We start from the raw sequence: 19886 nt of genomic DNA on the forward strand, positions 1-19886 counted from the left end.
GTTTTGGGGCTTTATTCCTCCAAATAGGGCTCGGTATCACTCTGTGAAGTCTTCTCGGGCCACCAGGGCTCCGTGTGCGTGGCACCCCCTTGTGGCCCTCTGGTTCCGGGGCTCAGAGCTGGGGGAGGACTTGTTCTGAGGATGAAGGACCTGGTGGCCTGATTGCTCCCTGCTGAGCGGGATGAGGACACGTGTGGTGCACACTGCGGGCTCAGCAGGCGCGGGGGCAGTACCCGTTGGCAGCGGAGTGCACACGTGGGTGCCATCTCTCCTGGCTGGCCAACGGGAGCGTGAGCCCGGGAAGCCAGAACTCTCCCCCATTCGCCTCCCGACCGCTGGACGCGCAGCTCCACCCTGGGCCTCTTCCCGCCATGAAGCTCCTCTTGTTGACTTTGGCTGCTCTGCTGCTCTTGTCCCAGATCACGCCAGGTAACCTGGACATCTTCATGGAAGGGGCAGGGGCTGGAGAAGGAGACCCAGCACGGAATATTGTGGGGGGAGAGGGGAGGACAGGCTGCCCAGGCCCCAGAAGTTCAGAGCCGGTGGAAGAGGCGCCTGCACCCGCAGCAGGTGCCAGATCTGAGACACCCACTGCAACATCCGGAGCTTCTCTCTCAGCCGCCCCATCTGGCGCTCCTGGGGGCATGTATAGGTGGTCTAGTGGGGAGAGAGTGGAGGGGTGGGCGAGAGAAGGAGGAACAGTCATCAATAGTGACCCTTCCACAGAGTAGTCCCCGGAATAATCTAGGCTTCGTAAAGATGGCAACCTCCTTAACAAGAGAGAAAGGTCATAGTCACAGGATGTTGCAATCGCTGTCTTCTCTGTTGGGAGCTAGGACAGCAGGCATGAGTGGCATGGGCCTGGGGGAGCTCACCAGGGGAGACATTAAAGGCATTTACAACCCAGAGTGACATGAGCTGTGATGGGGGAGCCAGGGGCCTGGGGCGCTCCTGGGAGGGACTGAAGCGCTGAGTGTGAATGTAGAGATCAGAAGGGGAAAGAGAAGATGCAAAGGTAGGAAAGGGAGTTCCCGGCAGAGATCAGCTTGTGCAAAGGTCCAGATGTGGGCGAGAGCTTGGTCTCCTCAAGGAACTGGCACAAAACGGAGGAGCAGGTTAGGCGTGGACGCACTCAAGGGCCAGGTGTTGATTGATGGACCTTGAATGCCGGGTGAAGGAGCCATGTTCCAAGCCAGCCCGAGATACCTGGCTCCTCCTGCTCACCTGGCTGAAGCTCCTGGCCACCCCAAGGCTTTCCTCTAACCTTTCCGGGCGGGGTTCTGGACAGTGCAAATTTCCTTAAGCAAGCTGACCCCGGTGTTCCTGTGTGCCTGTGGCCAGTGCCTGAAACACCACTCACTGGGGGCAGAGAGGAAAGCCCCCAACCTGGATTAAAAACATCCCCGCCATTTTCTAATTCTGCAGACACCCCCTACCCCCAAACAAGCAATCAGCTGCTGGGGTTCAAATTCCTCATTTCTCAAAGAGCTGCTGTGTGTAGTGTGGGGTTGAGGGAACAACTTTGAACACACTGAAATGTTGGTGTGTGAAAGAATGTAGCTTCTTTCTTTGCTATGATTCATCTGAATTTTCCCAGGACCCTGCATTCTGCTGATGGGCAGTTTGGGGACAAGGGAGGAGGGGAAGGGGGCTGTGCCGCAACTCTGCGTTAATATGGTCATCTTTACTGGTTAAAACAGTTAATTCAGTCTCTTTTGCATGAACACACAGTCTTTCAGAGCTTCTCCCTTCTGCTTTCCCTCTTCCCAGGATAGTTTCTGGGTTTAGGGGAAAGTAACTTGATATATCACTAATTAATTAATTGGCTCATTCAATAATAGGCTTGAACAGTTTCAAGTTCCAGGCATTGTGGCAGGTGAGGTAGACCAAATTTACATTGTACTGAGAGACTAAGAAAATAAATGTCACATATGGAATGTCAGGTGATGTGTAAAATGAGCAGAATTACAGGAAATGGCATAGCAAATATTAGGGGAGCTGGATTTGCCACTTTAAGGGGTGCAAATGGAATGACTCACTGTGACCTGAGGGTTATGTGGGTCAACCAAGTGGATTTGTGGGGGAAACATTCAAGCTGAAGGGAACATCCAGTGCAAAGGCCCTGTGGCAGGAGCATGTGGAATTTGGGAAGGGTCCTGGACTAGACCTTCACTGACTTCTGAGAGGAGCCCCTCTTTGTGTGTGGTGAGTGAGTGTCCTGCTGGCACCTGGACCCCATGACTGAAGACATCTCCTGGTCCTGTCAAGAGCCCCACTGACTCTGAGGTTTCATCTCAGCCAAATAGTCCATCTGCACCCTTAGTTTAGGCCATTCACACCCCACTGCTTCTGCACAGGGTCTACCCTTGGCAGGTCCTTCAGGCTTTCTGCTTGTGTCTGGTTCCCTGTCTCCACCAGAGATGCAATAGAACTTGGGAGCCTTCTGGGTATATATATATATATATATATATATATATATATATATATATATTTTTTAAAGATTCATTTACTTATGTATACAAGAGCTGGGGTACAGGCCAGAGATGCAGAGGGTGAGAAGATTCACCAGAGACAGAGTGGGGAACAGAACAGGCAGACCAACTGCAATACACTGCTTAGGGGAGCAGTGGGCAAGTCAGGAGAGGTCCGCTGCGCCATGTGAGTAGCTCCCTGGCTGGCTAGGAATCGAACTTGTGCTGCAGAGGCTGCAGATTGCTTCATAGTGTGGTGCTTAACCCCTTGCGCCACCAGGGAGGCCCCTTCTGGGTATATTTTATGCTGTGAGAGAGAAGAGGGAGATGTTCAACCACTTCCCTCAGGCATTGATGAAAACAAAACAAACAAAAATAAAATTATGAACAGACAATGTTAGCCAAAGTAAAAAAGGATGAACCAGTATGGCTGAACCTGGAGAACATTATGCTAAGTGAAAGAAGTCAGACACAAAAGGCCACATATTACATGATTCCTTCAGCATATGTATCCAGAACAGGCAAATTAATGGAGAGGAGGGCCCATTTATAGTGGCGCAGGGCTGGGGCAGAAAAAGTTGAGAATTTTTTTTCTATGGTAACACCAACCACATGTGACTGTATTTATTTATTTAAAAATTTGTTAGGGGAAACATTGATATACAGCATTGTACTATGATTTCTGCATAGACTACATTATCCTCACCAGCAAAAGTCTGGAAAATGAGAATTTCTAGTGGGTGCAGCAGTTCATTTTGGGATGATTAAAGTGTTCTGGAATTGGATGGTGATGATGGTTGCACAACACTGTGGATGTACTTAATACCCTTCAACTGCACACCTAAAAATGTTTAAACTAGTCATTATGACACAATTATTTTTCAAAAGTAAAGAAGGAAAAAAAGAGAAAGGAGGGCTGGGTTGAAGGCCAGGGAAGCGGAGAACCCCCCACCCACCTCTACCCCACCCCCCACCCCCCCACCCCACCCCATCTGTTTTAATCCTTTTGCATCTTTTCCCACCCAAACCTGTGTCTCCTCTTAGATCTGACAGTGTCCCTATTCTTCTTTCCTTTTTGTGTCAGGTGGCACCCAAAAATGCTGGAATCTTCATGGCAAATGCCGCCAGAGATGCTTCAAGAGGGAGAGGGTCTATGTTTACTGCACGAATAATAAATTGTGCTGTGTGAAGCCCAAGTACCAGCCAAAAGAAAATCCATGGACTTTTTAAGTCCTTGGAGCCTCAAGCCATGAAAATGCCGCTGGCGCTACCCTGAGGTTGACCCCAGTAGATTCCTGAGCTGTATCAATAAACGGCCGCTGAGCCAACCCTGTGTTTGCCTCTCAGTCTCCCCCAGTGGCTCTCAGGAGGTCCGTTCTGGTGGTCCCTAAAGTCAAGCTATTTCCCCCTTGCTTCTGCTTCCTCAAATTTGACTCCACCCCTCCTCCCACCAGCCACCCTGTCCATTCTCTCTTCAACCTTGACTTTTTTTTTTTTTCTACATGGGGAGGAAACCTCCCCCCAACCCACCCCCACTCCCAACCAGAGGCTTCAACCTTGACTTTTAATAAGGCATCTTTTCAGCTTCAGCTCCAATTAAAAACAGCTTTATTCTCTGCATTTCCTAATTTGAATTCTTTTTTTTTTTAAGTTTATTTATTTGTGCATACAAGAGCTGGGGTATAGGTCAGAGATGCGGGGGGTGAGAGGATTCACCAGAGACAGAGTGGGGAGCAGAACAGGCAGACTGACTGAAACACACTGCTGAGGGGAGCAGCGGACGAGACAGGAGAAGTCTGCCTCACAATATGGGTAGCTCCCTGGCTGGCCGGGGATCGAATTCATGCTGCAGAGGCTGCAGATTGCTTCATAGTACAGTGCTTAACCCCTTGCGCCACCAGGGAGGTCCCCAATTCAAATTCTTAAAATAGAAAATCTAGTTGATCTAGTGCATCATGTTGTGCTAATCCATTTCACAGGTGGTCAGCCAGCCTCGGAGATTAACTCAACTTGGGAGGTGCCCACCTCCTGTCCAATCACTTGTGCCTGGGGGAGAGAAAGGGGAGTCTCCTGGTCTGAGGGTGTCTGTCCCTTCAGTCAAGGCTGTGATTGTCCCTTCAGTCAAGGCGGAGAATATAAATGGACGCGCCATGCCTGGGCCGGTTTGCTCACATCTCCATGCAGGCTTCCATAAACTTCTATAGGGGCAAGAGTCTGCTCTTCTCCCCATGTAATGCTGAACCCCTATGCTTTGAAGAAAGTGAGCATCGGTGAAATATAGGGCCTTCTTTAAAAAAAAAAGAAAAGAAAAAAAGATTTATTATATTTATTTATGCATATAAGAACTGGGGTGTAGGCCAGAGGTGCACACAATTCACAGAGGCTGGTGACAGACCGACAGCACTGAGACTAACACCTGCACCACCAGGGAGGCCCAATATAGGGCCTTCTTGGTGAAATTCAGAGGATTGGGCCTCCCTGGTGGTGCAAGGGGTTAAGACTCAGCACTATGAAGCCTCTGCAGCACGAGTTCGATCCCCGGCCAGGAAGCTGACCCACATGGCGCAGCAGACCTCTCCTGTCTCGCCCACTGGTCCCCTCAGCAGTGTATTTCAGTCAGTCTGCCTGTTCTGCTCCCCACTCTGTCTCTGGTGAATCCTCTCACCCCCCGCATCTCTGGCCTACACCCCAGCTCTCGTATGCATAAATAAATAAATCTTAAAAAAAAACCTCAGAGGACGAGAACAACCTTTCTCCATCGCTTCTAATCTGTTGGTCCTACTAATCTGTTGGGGAGAACTTGACGTTCACTGGGCCCTTTTAAACCGAATGCTCCCTCTATAATAAATATTGTGTAATTCTTCCTTTCTGTCCTAAAATTAAATTCACAAACACATTAAATTACATAATTTCAAGAAAAATCAAAATAAGCCCTAACTATAATATAAAGGAGGAGGAAAGAAACTATTTTATAATAATATGTATGTCAGTGGTTAAATACTCTTAAAGACTTAATAAAATAGTCAAATCTGGTGCCATCTCAAAACTACCCAGAGCATTTCTATCTGTATCCTGAGAAGGTGGCATTTCCAAAACGGTGAACAGCTTGGGAAAGTTCTTGCCAAAACAAAATATAATCAGACCTTGATTTTCACAGTAGTTTCATTCCAGGAAAATTCAATGTGCAAAAATTACTAACAAAATAGCCTTACCTCCTGGGTTCAGGGAATAAACGTGTTTCGTGCCAACATAAATATCGAGCACAACAGTTGGATTTTGTTTGGGAAATGTGTCAATCTTCATTTCCCAGGACAGTCACACACTGCAAGACACTTAGCCTTCCAGATCTCCAAACTAAGTTCCAGTACGAGTCCTATTCATTTTCACAAACAAAAACCACCACCAAAAAAATGCTCCCAACAAATTCCCAAAATAACCACTTGAGGGCAGTATCTCCCTTTTGAGTACCATTGACTCGCCATGGACGTCCTGTCCCTGGCTGGAGCTGCTTCAGGAGCACAGATAACTCAAACTCAACTGCATGCGGTCAGACAAAAAAAAAAAAAGAGATAGAGAAATAACTTTTTTGAGTCTTATTTTCCCTCTGCTCTGAATGATTTATATTATACTTTCATATGATATTTATATATTTTTCTCAATCTTATTTGCTTAAAGTTTAAGATTGTGTTTTTTTCTTGAAATAATTTAAAAAAACAATTTCCCACCACCATCCCTATACCCCAGAGGCCCTTTCTGTTTCCTCTGTTAATCTCAGAAGTTTCATTCTGTTTATTAGTGACTACTAGAGTTTCAAAGGATTTTGCTTTGTCAAATTATCTGCTATGTAAACATCCAACATTTGTCTTTGTCATTTTGATTGCTTTACTGCTCATAATTCCCTTGAACTCCTTCCATCTTGTGTGAATGGCAACGTTTTGTCTTTCTCTATGGCTGAGTAGTGTTCCATTGTGTGGATATCCCATCTTCTTAATCCAGTCTCCTATCAGTGGGCACTTAAGCTGTTTCCAGGTGCTAGCTATTGAAAATCATGCTGCAATAACACTACTTATAATAGGTAAAACCTGGAAACAACCCAAATGCCCAAAAATAGATGATTGGATCAAGAAGATGTGGTACATACACACCATGGAATATTATGCAGCAATCAAAAAAGATAAACTCATGCCATTCACAGCAACAAGGATGGAGCTAGAAGGAATTATGCTCAGTGAAATAAGTCACAAGGAAAAAGCAAAATATCAGATGGTTTCACTTATAGCAGGAATATAGGGGAAACAAATAAGACATCAGTGTAAAAAATGATAACAATACAAAACACAACAAAACAAAATCAGACACTTATAAATCAGAGACATCCTGCAGGGGAGGAGGAGGGAGAGGGATCAGAGGGAGGGAGGGAGGAGCACAGGGGACTGAGGTGATGGTGCATGGGTGCATGGGGAAGGAAATTCTGTGGGGACGACATGGGGGTGGGGGGAGCAAACATTGTTTAAAAATGAACAATGATGTAAAATATATATAAATAAAAAATTGGAAATTTTTTTTTAGATATAAAAAAAGAAAATCATGCTGCAATAAACATTGTGGAGCATATAATTTTTCAGTTCATGGTTTCACATTCTTTGGATAGGGGCCCAAGAGTGGGATTTCTGAGTCATGCATACAGTATTTCCATTTTTAGTTTTTTAAGGTAAATCCAGTTCATTTTCCAAAATGGCTGTGTCAACATACTTTCCCACCAACAGTTTAATAGGGCCCTCTTTCTCCACATCCTCTCCAGCCTGGATTTCTTTTATTTCTGTAAAATAGCTGCTAAAATATCAATATTTGCCCACTCTATATTAGGTTGTCCTCTTACTGATTTTAGGAATTCTTTATGTTGATATATTCTGGAAATGAATCATTTGTCAGATATATGTATTACAAATATGACCAAATAAGCCAGAGGAATCCCATCTTGAGTCACTGCTGAGTGGGTGGAGTCGGGCATTGTTGGTGCCTGCGTAGTAGCTAACACACCTGGCAATGAAGCACCTGGAACATCATTGCTTGATTCTGCTGGAGAGAGATATTTATTTGTCACAAAGATAGCCCCAAAGCATAATCAACCAGTTCCTCTGGCGCATCATCTATTGATGAAGGAAACTTGCTGTGCTGTCAGTCTCCAGAAATGTGACTTTCTGATTTTCAAGATTAATCGACAACTGTTGCATGGCCCTTAGGCTTAAATGTAGCCCTGACACAATAGATAATTCCAGTCAACACCCTGATATCAGAAACCCAGGTGGGGTGGTGTGGGAGAAGTCACCAAATCTTACCTTGAACCCCCCCCCTACAATTATCATAACCTTTTTTGTTCTTTTCCTTTCTTATAAGCCCAAGGTTATCCACCGGAGCAGGAGAATGAGAAATTCCTCTAACCTCCACTGTAATTCTACAATAATAGAAGACTCTGCTGCATGTGGAAATATATATATACAGGACAGAAATACATGTCTATTACATAAATAATAATATATGCGTATATGTACACATCCTAACAACAGGTATACAAAAAGGTAACAGAGACGATGAAAGAATGGTGAAAATTTTTAAGCTTATCTGGCTTTTATTTTCCCACATATTTTCTAAACATATTACTCAAGCAATACAAATTGGAAAATTTTAAAGAAATTTTAGGAGTTACTTTCATGCTAAAAATCTTATTTTGAAGGAATGTCCAAGCACATATGGAAATGTTCATGATATACAGAAATGAAAATATGTCATATTACTTGTAAGTCACATTTAACTTTTTTTTTATTTGTGGGTATTTGTGTGTTGTGAGAATAATGATGGCTTTTGTTTTCTTTTGTTTCTGTTTTCTAAGTTTTCTCCCCCAAAAAATGCATTAATTTTGCAATTAGAAAGAAAATGTAACTTTAGAAGCGCAGATACAGGTAAGTCTGAGAAGCAAAATCAAATACCAGAGAACCAGGAAGGAGTCCAGCGCCAGTGTTTACTGGGCTCATACCCTGAACAATCACTCAGCTAAGATGTTCCGTTGCCTTACAAAAAAGGAGAGGCTGTGAGGCCGCGTCCACGCTGCGGTTAGCATTTGGCAAAGGCTGACTGAGATGCTCATTAACTCAGTCATCCACTGAATCTGTGGGAAGTATCTGGGGAGTATCTGATCTCTGAGGTCCCCCCACTCACCTGGCCTAGCTTGCACACCACTAGCGCCAGGGAACTGCCTTCCTCCCAGAACTTCCTCTCCATACTGGTCCATCCTACAAATGTGTGGCTATTGTTCTAGTCAGAAACAACCTTGACTGACTTGAAATCCAAAGAAGTAAGTCCAAGTTCTGGCTCTGTGCCTCAGGAGATGTGTGACCTTGGACAAATCACTTTCCCTCTCTGGACTGGGAAGTCTCTCGAACCTTTCACCTTGGAAGTTTTTTGTCTCCTGGACTTGTTAGCTACACCCTTAGGCGTTAGGAGGCTGAGATAAGACTGAGCTGAGGGTCTGTCGAGACATGGGTGGGAAGCAGCCCGTGTGAGGTTATAGTTTCCAAAAACTAGTCTGTTCCGTCTTCATCCAGCCCTCAGGCCAGTGGCTGCCGGTGACGAGATGCAGTGAGAGAAACAGGCGACAACAAACAGGTAGCTTGGCTTCCGGGGTATTCCTGCCAAGAAATGCATAAGCTGGGTGCAGTCATGAGGAAAGATCAGACTCAACCTGAGGAACAGTCCAGAAAAAACTGGCCTGGGCTCTTCAAAAACACCATGAAAGGCTGAGGGATTGTTCCAGATGAAAAGAAATCAAAGAAATGTGACCATTGAATATGAGCTCCAGAGATTTTCCCTTGCTATAAAGGACTTCTCGAGACTATCTGGTCAAATCTGTGTAAGATCTGAAGATTAGACAATAGAATTATGTCAATATTGATGTCCTGGCTTTTGGAATTGTACTGCGTAGATTATAAGGTTACCATTTGGGGAAAATGGGTGAAGGAGCTGCGGGAATTCTTTGTGCTGTCCTTGCGTCTTTTCTGAGTCTCGGGTAGGCCTCTGGGAAGTGATAGCAATTGAAGCGTTTCCATTTACTTAGCCTTACAAAGTGCCAGATTATCTCATCTGACCCCAGAGCTACCAGGGAAGTTTTTCTCCTTTTGCAGAGAAGGACCCCGACATCAGACATAGGAAGTGAGGCTGAATCACTCGTCTGTGGCCTGCACATGGCAGAGCTGGGCTGTGAACTGGAGTCTGACTCCTCCCTCCCAGAAATCATCACCGTCTTCCCCGAAGCAAGGCAGTGACTCCCTCACTGGCCATCTGGGACTGTGCAAAGAGCAGAGTTTCCTCATCTCTGAAACAATGGGGTTGTGGGGGTTGGGAGGAGGCGTGTCAGAGTGCAGAACTAAATTTAGCTCAATTCAGTCTAAAACTTGGTCTAATTCAACAATCTAAATAATCTCTTGAGATTTCTTGAGTTCGGAGATACTCAGTCTCTTTAGTGTGATTCTCAGGCTTTCAGGTTCCCCCGCTCCTTCTGCTGATCACCCCCCAGGCCTCTGCTGGGATCTGGGTGACTGGGACCTGTCACTATAAACATCCAATGTGAGATCATCTGAAACTGAACTGGCCTCCCTGGGGCTCATTGAGGCTGGTGTCACCTGTCACCTCATGTCAGCTCTCCAGCTCTGCATGGTTCTCTTCTCATCTCTGGGGTTCTTACAGTGTCTGTTTTTGAGGCCCAACCCACCTCCACCTCTACCATGGTGCATCCTAAAACAGGCCCACTGGACCACCCAGCATCTAAAGGCAGTTGCAGATGCCACCTAACATGCAGGTGGCCCATATTGTTATCACAATAATTCTGTTTCTATGCCAGCTGGCAAAGACCTGCCGCCCAAGCCCCTTCACTCCAGCTGCCTCAGCCATAAGAAGACATGAGGTCCTCTTATACCTCCTGTACCTTCGGAAACTAAAGGGTTAATATGTAGCACAGCAGGTAGCCTCCAAGCCTCTGCTCCAGCCCCAGGCTCAGCCTTCCTTCTAGTCAAGTATTTAGAATGTCCTCACTCCATTCTTAGCATTGCAGAGTCCATTTTCTTACACCAAGGTGACTTTCAACTTCTCCAGTCTCCAAAGACAGCAGACAAGAGCGTCTCTGCCTTGCTATTCCCCTTGATTTGCCCTGTGCACCTGCCCCTTGCGGGTGTCAATCCCAGAGACAAGGTGACCAACACTGAGTGTCTCCCCCACTCCCTCTCTGCCAAGCTTGGTGACTGCAGAGGCTCAAGCAGCCCAACACTGTCTTTCCCAGCCTCCGGCGTGTCAGGCGTAGCCATGAGGCAGGTGTGGCCCGTGAGAAGCAGGCAGCAGACTGTTGAGATGGTTCCCGGGGAAGTTTTTGCTTTTCTGGTAAAAGAGAGAGACCAGTCCACACCATTCCACACCAGTCCACGCCAGTCCATGCCAGTCCTCCCTGTCCCTCTTTCTGCTTTTGTTAGGGGGGAATTGTTAGGGGGAAAGGCTGTCCTGAGCTAATTCCACGCAGGCTTTGTGGGCTCCACCCCCACCCCAGATCAAAGCCATCAGGACACTGGGAAAAGACAAATCCCGTCACCACCAAAGGGAGGGTTGCTGGGACCTGAGGGTGGAGTTAAGCAGCCGCGTTTGGTATAAAACCAGACACGTGGGTCTTGGGGGTCTTTCTCTTGGCTTCACATCTCGTGGCTCGCCGCCAGCTCTCAGTGCCATTGGGATTCCAGGTCGGCGGATCGGGTAGGACGCATTTAAGACTTTATCTCCCTCTTTTCTCCCTGAGTTGTACATTCCCTCATTTCCCCTTCCCTTGTAAATAAACCTTTTACTAACCTTTCGTGTGCGCCTGCAATGGAGTATTAAGTCCCTTATAAGTGCTTGGGTGAGGACCCACAGTCAGGCAACCCGTTTTATATCGGGGCTGCCCTGTAACACTTTAAACAATGACAAGAAGCCCAAAGTTTCAGTGACCAAATACGACCCAACAGGTTCCTGGGAATGGCTGGCTACCTCCACATTTTTTTGTCAGAGAATTAAGTCCCTGCATGCTGAGTTTCCTGTTTCTTCAAACACAGTCCTAACACAAGGTAATTAGCAGGGTTTCTACCTACACCCTGCCTCTGCTTGTCCCTCCGCCCCACCTTGCTGTCCCCCCAGTCTGGAAGAGGCTGTCTATCCCTCTAGGACCCCAACCTGCTCACGTGAAAACTGTTTTCATAAAATCTTTCTGGTCCTTTTCACCTGGGCAGGCTCTTAAAATGCTGAAATAGAAGATAAAGGAACACAGACAAATCCTTTCATGCTCCGCAGGCCCTGCCTTCCACACAGATCTGCCACAGCAAGCTGAACCAGAAGCACATTGTTAACTCTATATTTATAAATTTGCATTACAATGAACTCATTTTTATTACTATTAACTCTTATTAACTCTGCCTTTTTGCATGCTTTCTATAAAGTCACACTTCTGATATTATAATTAAATGCATGAGGAGACTGAGGAGGCTTACAGAGGTTGAGTTGACAGAGAAAAGATGATACAGGCAGGACTGGAAGCATTTATAAAGGTCAATAATGCCCACTCTGTCCAGGAACCTCACCTTCCTCCACCAATTATCCTTCTACATCCTGGACCAAGCCCAACCGCACCCCAGGTCCCAGAGGTTGGGGGGAGAGTGAGCAGGCAGCAAGAGGAACGGCTGGCAGCATGTGTTTTATTGCAGAGTTAGGCACCAGCGCTGGAAGCAGCTACTTCTTTTCAGCCTTGAAGGGCATGGGCGACTTGAGTGCATAGGGAAGACAGCACAGGGAGCTGTCCGGGCACAGGTGCATGTAGGTTTCCATCTTCGAGCAGTAAGTTCTACAGGCCCCTTGGCCCTTCCAGCATCGTTTGAATTCACTTCTCCCTGCTCAGAGGAAGAACACAAGTCACGAAGCAGCTCCTGTGTGGAGGGTGAGACCACTGTTCACAGGTTTGACCACAAATCAAAGGTCACAGGTTGGGTCTCTGGTCTCCCTTGTTGGACCCATGTGGCCCAGCTCAAACCACTGGTCACAGATTTAAACACAGAGGAGAGAGTAGACCACAGGGCCCAGATTAGACCACTGACCATAGTTAGGCCACAGGTCACAGGTCAGACCATGGGCTACAAGTGAGAGATTCACTTCTAGGACAGGTGAGCCTATACCCAGGGACACTCTAAGTACCTTTCAGAATAAATTCATGGGGTTATAGGTGATCATATTACAAGCCTTGTTATACAGATAAGGAAACTGAGGGACAGAAAGATTAACCACTTTGCCCAAGGTCACACAATCATTTAGGAGCAGAGCCAGGATTCAATCCCAGATAATCTGACTCCTGAATCACACTAATCACATTGATACAAGCTACTTCACACACAGAGAGGCCTATTTAACACTGGGATTTAGTGAAGGACTGTCTTTGACCATGCACGTGGAAAAGGTAAGATTGGGAAAGAATCTGCCCTATGCTTCCTCCAAGGGCCCATGGCCCAGCATGGGGTGGAACCTCTGTAGGTGTTCACTCATGGCACCCTGGGCACCATGCCAGCACCTTCCAGAAGTCAGCTTCCAGCAAGGAGGACAGTTAACACCCAAGTAAACCGTGAACTGAACTGTGGTCTGTGCTATTATAACCAGCTAGGGCAGATGTGCAAAGTGAGAAGAACGGAAGGCCCCTTAGGTGGGTCTGCCCAGCACAGCACTATTTCTAGAATATGACCCAGCAACTTGGAAAAGTCAGGACTATGTGAGAAGTGGAGGGGAAAGACTTCCCTGCCTCTCTCTAGATTAAAGAGGCCCCTTGAATCCTCACATGACACCTTGGGCCCACCCAGGGTGTCATTCAGCCCCATATACCAGCCCGTCCTTCTATCTCACCATGGTGGAGGTCTTAGAATGATACAGAGATGACCTCAAAGTCTCCATGTGGCCAAAAACCCATGCTCTCTGGGTGGTACAGTGGTTCGTAGCATTGGTGTGAAACCAGCTCAGGCCTCCTGGATCCAAATCCCAGCACTGCCATTTGCCAGCTTAGTGGCCTGGGCCTCAGCTCCTCATCTGTCAACTCTCTTTAAGAGGGCAGTTGTAGGAGATTTGATCATTTTAGCACAGTTCCTCGCACTAGTAAATATTCAATAAATGGAAAGCGAGGTTATCGGAACGACGGTTTGGAGGGCTGGAACAACCTGGGCTCATTCTAGGCCAACCCTCTCATTTTACAGATAAAGAAGGGAAAAGGACCTGCCCCACTTTCCTGACCAGTAAGTGGGGGTCTGGAACAGAACCCAAGACCCTGACCCCAAGGCCAGGCCAGTTCCTCCAATAACTGCTCTGAACATATCACATCTCAGCCTGCCCTTCACCCCCACATAGAGAAGATGGTATTTTCTCCCACATGAACTGCGATCTCCTACTCATGCCTTTGACTTCATCTCCCCCCACTCTCCCCTTGTGCTCCCCACGGCAGCCACACGGGCCCCTGCAACTCCTCAGACACACGTCACCCTCCTGCCGCCGCTGTCCTTATTGCTGCCTCTCCCTTGTATTCACACTGCATTCAGATTTTTGCTCAAAACCTACCTTATACAAAACTATAACATACCTGAGATTTATTTCAATCTGGAAGGAGGGAACAGGTGAGTAATAAATTAGGGCTAATTTAAGTTGATAATCGTTGAGGTTGGGTGATAAATATATGGGGTATTTCATGCCTTTTTTTGTTTGAAACTCTAAAATTTTCAAAAAGTCAGATCATTGTGTTATTTTTCTCTCTTTTGTAAAATTCATGCTTCCTCGCTGTATAAAGTATCTTTAAAACTCATCTTGTCCCTTACATCAGTCTCTTTACTGTCATGTCCATTTGAAATTTTCAAAAACAAGAATGTTTTTAAAAAGTATCTGAGGCCTTCCTGGACCATCCTCATCAGCCCTCCCATCACCCCCACATGCACATACCCCACTAACTAGCTCTTATTACCACTGACATAGCATGTGCTTATTTGATTATTTTCTGTCCCCACAGACATCAGCTCCATGAGAACAAGGACCTTCTTTTCTTTCACTGCCAGATCCCCAGAAATTGTAGTAATGCCTGGCACACAATAAATATGTTTCAAATGAATATTTGTTGAGTAGACACCATTTTAAAGGTTAGGAAACTGTGGTTCAGGTTGACTTAGCAAACTCACTCTAACCTGTCCACCACGTTAATGGTGGAGCCAGAATTAGCCAGAATCTAGACAGTGAGGGGGGTCTAGGTGTCCTCTGTCCCCTAAGATCTGAGACCCTGGGGGCCTATTCCCTACTCTACACACACACACTCACGCACACATACATGCACACACACACACACACAAAGGTGATGTTACCTGGCGGCACATGACCCAGGACCAAGAGAGCCAAAATGAGCAGAAGCAGTGGTGCCATGGCCGCGGGGCTCCTGGGAGACCACTGGGGAGAAAACAACAGAAGAGCTCGCTGAGCCCTGCCCCTCAGTCCAGACTTTATTGGGTTGCAGATCAAGGCAGGAGTGTGGGCAGCAGGAAACCTAAGTGGAAGTCTGAGGCCTTGTGCTCCCAAGGATATAGCTGGATCTTAGCCAGATATGTGGGGAACTGGTCAGCCATACCCCCTGGAGCTTGCTGAGCTCTAAAGCTGGGGACAAAATTTCCTGAAGCAGTGCCAGAATCAGAAACTGGACATTTGCCCCATCGGAGTGGGTAGGAAAGCCTTGGCTGGAAGGAGACCTGGGTCAATGCCAGCATCTCCCTCTAATCACAGTGACACCTTGGATAAGTCCTTGGCCTCTCTGAGCCCCAGGCTGTCATCTAGGAAAAGATGACCGGTCCCCTTGCAGGCTAAATACGTGGAGAGTTCCCTTTCTAATGCCCAAGGGAACAGAACCTACTGACCCCAAATAAGAGTGTACTATGCCTTGGGGCCTCCCTGGTGGCGCAAGGGTTAAGACTCGACCTATGAAGCTGTCCACAGCCTCTGCAGTGTGAGTTCGATTCCCGGCCAGTCAGGGAGCAATGCACATGGTGCAGCAGACCTCTCCTGACTCTCCCGCTGCTCCCTCAGCAGTGTGCTTTGGTCAATCAGCCTGTTCTGTTCCCCACTCTGTCTCTGGTGAGTCCTCTCACTCCCCTGCGCCTCTGGCCTGTACCCCAGCTCTTGTATGCATAAATAAATAAATCTTAAAAAAAAAAGTGTACTTTGGCTTAATGGGAAGAGTGACAGTACCTACCTCACAGAGGCAATAGGTGCTTCACTCATGCAGAAGATTAAATGAAATAACACAGTGGTTCTCAAAGTGAGGTACCCAGCCCAGCAAGCAGCAGCAATACCTGGGTCTTGTCAGAAAGGCAGATTCTCGAGTTCTATCCAAAACCACTGAGGGTGGGTCCCAACAAGTTGTGGTTTAACAAGTCTTTTGAGTCACTCTAACGCAGTGCTCAATTTTGAGAAGTGCTATGAAAATATATGCGTGGAGCTTAGAATAGTGCCTGGTCCAGGCACTTTTGTGCTGCATCTTGAAAGATGAACAGGAAAGAGGAGGTTCTAGGCAGAGGGAACAGAGAGTGTCTGAAAGCGAGGGGCCTGGCCAGAGCAGCCGGCCATTGGGTAGTGAGGCTGGAAATGACCCTGCAGAGGACAGGAGCCAGAGCACGAGGTGACAGGTATCATTTAATAAGGTTAAACAATAAAAAATAAATAAATGGTTATTGGGTTAAAAAAAAAAAGAGCAAAAAAAAACAACAAAACTAAGCCCCCACTCCTTGCCCTGCAGGCAGGTTTGGGAGACTTGAACGGATAAAGGGCATTGATAAGGTGGTCATTGATAGATTGATCTGACTCTGTCAAAGGCCAGAGTCCCAGCAAATAACCCTTCCAAACCCACTCCCCCAGTCAGGAAAAGCCTGTGAAAATAGATTATGAAAGGGAGCCCCAAATCCTTCCTGCACAGACCTCTCCCATCCGGCCGCTTCTTTTCTTAGCATGGTGTTTCAATAAATGCTCCTTTTCTGTTCCCCACTCTGGCTCTGTTGAATCCTTTCACCCCCTGCAACTCTAGCCTAACTACAGTATTTCTCCCCACTACAGTACAGGCCTTGAATGGGCCAAGTTCAAAACTGCAATACAAAATTGCAGACAACTCTTTAAGTTTTGTAGCCAGGCTGTAACCTGTTCAGATTTCAATTTTAAATAAATTGAGACCAAAGAAAGAGGCGACTTGCCTAAGGCCAAACAGCAATGGGGCTGCAGAGCTGGAACTGAGTGGGAGGGGCAGCTCCCAGACAAGGCAGAGGCTGCACCTCTCAGGCCATCCTGCAGGTGGGAAGGAGAAGCTCAGAGGGCGGAAGCTGCCAGGTGTGCACGGTTTCAGCCAACCGGCCAGGCTGCTGTGGGAAGTGCTGGGCCCCACACCTGGGCCCCCTCAGCGATGAAAACAGCCCCACCCACAAGGACTGCGTGGTCTCCAGGGGCCTCACAGACATTCCCACCCAGCCCCTCAGAATCTGAAAGTGTTGTGGGGGAAGGATGTCCTGAACAAACTCCACAAATAGGTTTTATGGGGCCTCCCCGGTGGCGCAGCGGTTGAGCGCTGGGTTGCCAAGCTGCCTGCAGCCTCTGCAGCGCCGGTTCAATCCCCGGCTGCTCCCCGGCCACCGGAGGAGGGTCCCGCATGGCCTGCAGACCTCTCCTGCCGCCTGCAGCTCCCCTCAGCAGTGTACTTCGGTCCCTCGGCCTGCTCTGCTCCCCGCTCTGGCTCTGGTGAATTCTCTCACCCTCCCGTGCTTCTGCCTTTACTCAGTGCTTGTATAAACAAATAAAAATAAATCTTAAAAAAAAAAATAGGACAGGTTTTATGGACCCCACCCCATACCAAAGAGATCCAAATCACCAAGGACTACAAATCCTGTACAGTCATCGCCACTGAGGGAGGGTTGCTGGGAACTGAGGGTGGAGTTAAGCAGTCAGGTTTGGTATATAACCAGACATGTGGGCCTTGGGGGTCCTTGGGTTTTCGCCAGCTTTCAGCGTGCTACTGGGGTTCCAGAGGAACTGGTAGGACGCATTCACCAATTTATCTCTATTTCTTCCCGAGTTAAGCATTTCTTCATTTCCCCTTCTTTTGTAAATAGACCCTTGATTAGCCTTTTTGTGTGTGCCTGCAGTTGAGTCTTATTTTATAAGTCCCTTTTAAGCATGCTGGTGAGGACCCACAGTCCGGCAACCCATTTCACACCTGGGTTGCCCTGTAACAAAAGGAAGCACTCCACTCCAAGAACCTGCATCCTGCACTGATGGGTGCCCAAAATGACCAGGTCTCTCCAGCCAGTTTCTCCTCTATCCAGGGTGACGGTGTCTCTTTCCTCCTCCTACCTGCCTGGGATGATTGAAAAAAAGAAGAAGAAAAAAAAAAGCCACAGGCTGAAAGGACAGTAGACAGAGAGGCAGACGCCTGAGTGCCAGGCCCTGCTCCTCCTCACCGTGTGGTGTCAGAATTAAATGAGCTAATAATCCCGGCAAAGCGCGCAAACCCAGCGCAAGACCCGGTAAATATTCACCAGGTGGGAACCGCCAACCTTCTTGGAGCAGCAGGCCTGGCTGCACAACAGATGCTTGGCCTGAAATCTGGTAAATGAAGGAACGATGCCAAAATAAGATATTCAGAGCTCTCCGGGGCAGACCTCCTGGGAGCTTCCTTCCTTGAAACCATCTCCCAAAATGAATGTCCCATCCAGACCAGAATTTCTCACAGTGGGGTCCATAAACGCTTGGGTGCCTGATTAAAATGCAGGTTCCTGAACCGCTTCCTCAGGACGGCTGAATCCGCTTCTCTTGGCGGGTGGGGCCCGGGAATCTGAACATTTAACAGGATCCCCGAGTGATTTTGCCGAGGGCTGCCGTTAGGGTGCCCATGGCTAGAGTGGATGGATGCGGATGAAGAGGGGATCCAGACTCCGGAATTCAGGGTCCCCATCTTTCCTATCTCTACCCGAACCCCCACCCACCCCCAATTCCGCTCCCACCGCCGGCGCAGGACAGAGGGCCGAGGGTCTGCTGAGCTCGGCGGAAACGCCGGGGATGCCCTCATGGGGCGGGGCTGGCCGGGGCTGGACCCGGCTGGACGGGGCGGGGTTGCGGCTCCTCCCCAGCGGGGCAGCGAGGCGGGACCGGCCCGAGGGGCTGCGGCGAGGCGGTGGTGCAGCCCGGAGCACCCGGCAGCGGCGAGGCCGGGCACCCAGGACCGCTCCCCACGCCGAGGTAAAGCCCCGGGCGGCCGCCGCCAACTTCGCGAAGTTGGAGCGGAGTTCGCCGGGCGCCTGCATGGGGCTGGGAGTGGGGTTTCTGCAGACAGGCAGGGCTGAGGGGGGCCTCAATCCCGCCGGGTTCGGGTTGTCCGACCTGGATCCTGGTAGTCTCGGACGAGGAACCGTCTTGGGGTCGGGACGCACAGCCAGGACCCAGGCCTGGGTGAGGTCGGACTCGGACTCCGGGAGTGACCCAAGCGCTCCCTTCCCGCCCTCTGCCAGGACCCTGTCCGGTGCCCAAACCTGGGGCCTGACTGCAGCGGAACCCCCGCCCCCCAACAGCAGCTGGAGGCCGTCGCCCCAGCCACTCCTGAATTTTTCACGTAGGGGGCGGGTCGGACACGCGGTTGCCATGGCACCAGGGCGCTCGGGTTACAGCAGAGGAACCCCCAGACCCCCCTCGCCCTTAGGAGTACTAACCCACCCAAGCTGCCTCTTCCCCAGCCCTCCTGGCATGGGTCAGCCAAATGAACACACACCCCCATCCCAGGGGGCCGAGGACTCTCCTCCTCTGTACCCCTCAGCCTGCTTGGGGAACAGAGCTGTGGGGATGGAAAGGACCGGAAGGGTGGGGGCAACTCAGGTGCCCGTGCAGGAGGGTCCGTGTTCTGAATGGGAGGGGCAGACGTGGGCACAGACGCTGGTGGGGACTGTTAGGCTCCCACCTCACTGCTGCCCGCCTGCCTGCTTGTCACGGGGCAGAGGGTCATCCAGGCATAGGCGATGGCCTCTGGGTGCGCACACCTATGTGTCCTTAGCCTGTAGACTCACCCCTCTCAGCCTGACCCGGTTTACCCTGGGACTGAAGCCAGAAAGCCCCCACGCCAAGGAGCTGAGGTGCCTCTTCCACCATTTGAATGAGGGGGCTCTGGAGGAAGCCATCTCAGCCGCTCAGCGGGACCCCACAGAAGGAGGGTAGCTCAAAAGGAGTAGCTCACCCCCCCCCCCTTATTCCTTCTTGTTCCCAGAAGAGGAAGGAAAGGAGGAAGGAAGGAAGAAGCAAGCAAAGTCCCCCTTCCTAAGG

The 19886-nt window shown here is 48.7% G+C and overlaps 2 protein-coding genes across 2 annotated transcripts; one reads left to right on the top strand and one right to left on the bottom strand.

Annotated features, from left to right (window-relative positions):
- Nucleotides 1–371: 371 nt before the first annotated feature.
- Nucleotides 372–3701, top strand: LOC311180415 (beta-defensin 123-like; the record flags this gene model as incomplete). Its single annotated transcript, XM_084248237.1, has 2 exons — nucleotides 372–429; nucleotides 3556–3701. The coding sequence occupies 2 exons, from the start codon at nucleotides 372–374 to the stop codon at nucleotides 3699–3701; spliced, it is 204 nt and encodes a 67-aa protein (XP_084104363.1).
- An 8565-nt stretch (nucleotides 3702–12266) lies between these two features.
- Nucleotides 12267–14969, bottom strand: DEFB124 (defensin beta 124; the record flags this gene model as incomplete). The annotated part of the gene is made up of 2 exons (XM_084246653.1): nucleotides 12267–12424; nucleotides 14912–14969. The coding sequence occupies 2 exons, from the start codon at nucleotides 14967–14969 to the stop codon at nucleotides 12267–12269; spliced, it is 216 nt and encodes a 71-aa protein (XP_084102779.1).
- Between the last annotated feature and the right edge of the window lie 4917 nt (nucleotides 14970–19886).

Source organism: Talpa europaea (genome assembly GCF_964194135.1).
Source record: "Talpa europaea genome assembly, chromosome: 11".
Classification (NCBI taxonomy): domain Eukaryota; kingdom Metazoa; phylum Chordata; class Mammalia; order Eulipotyphla; family Talpidae; genus Talpa; species Talpa europaea.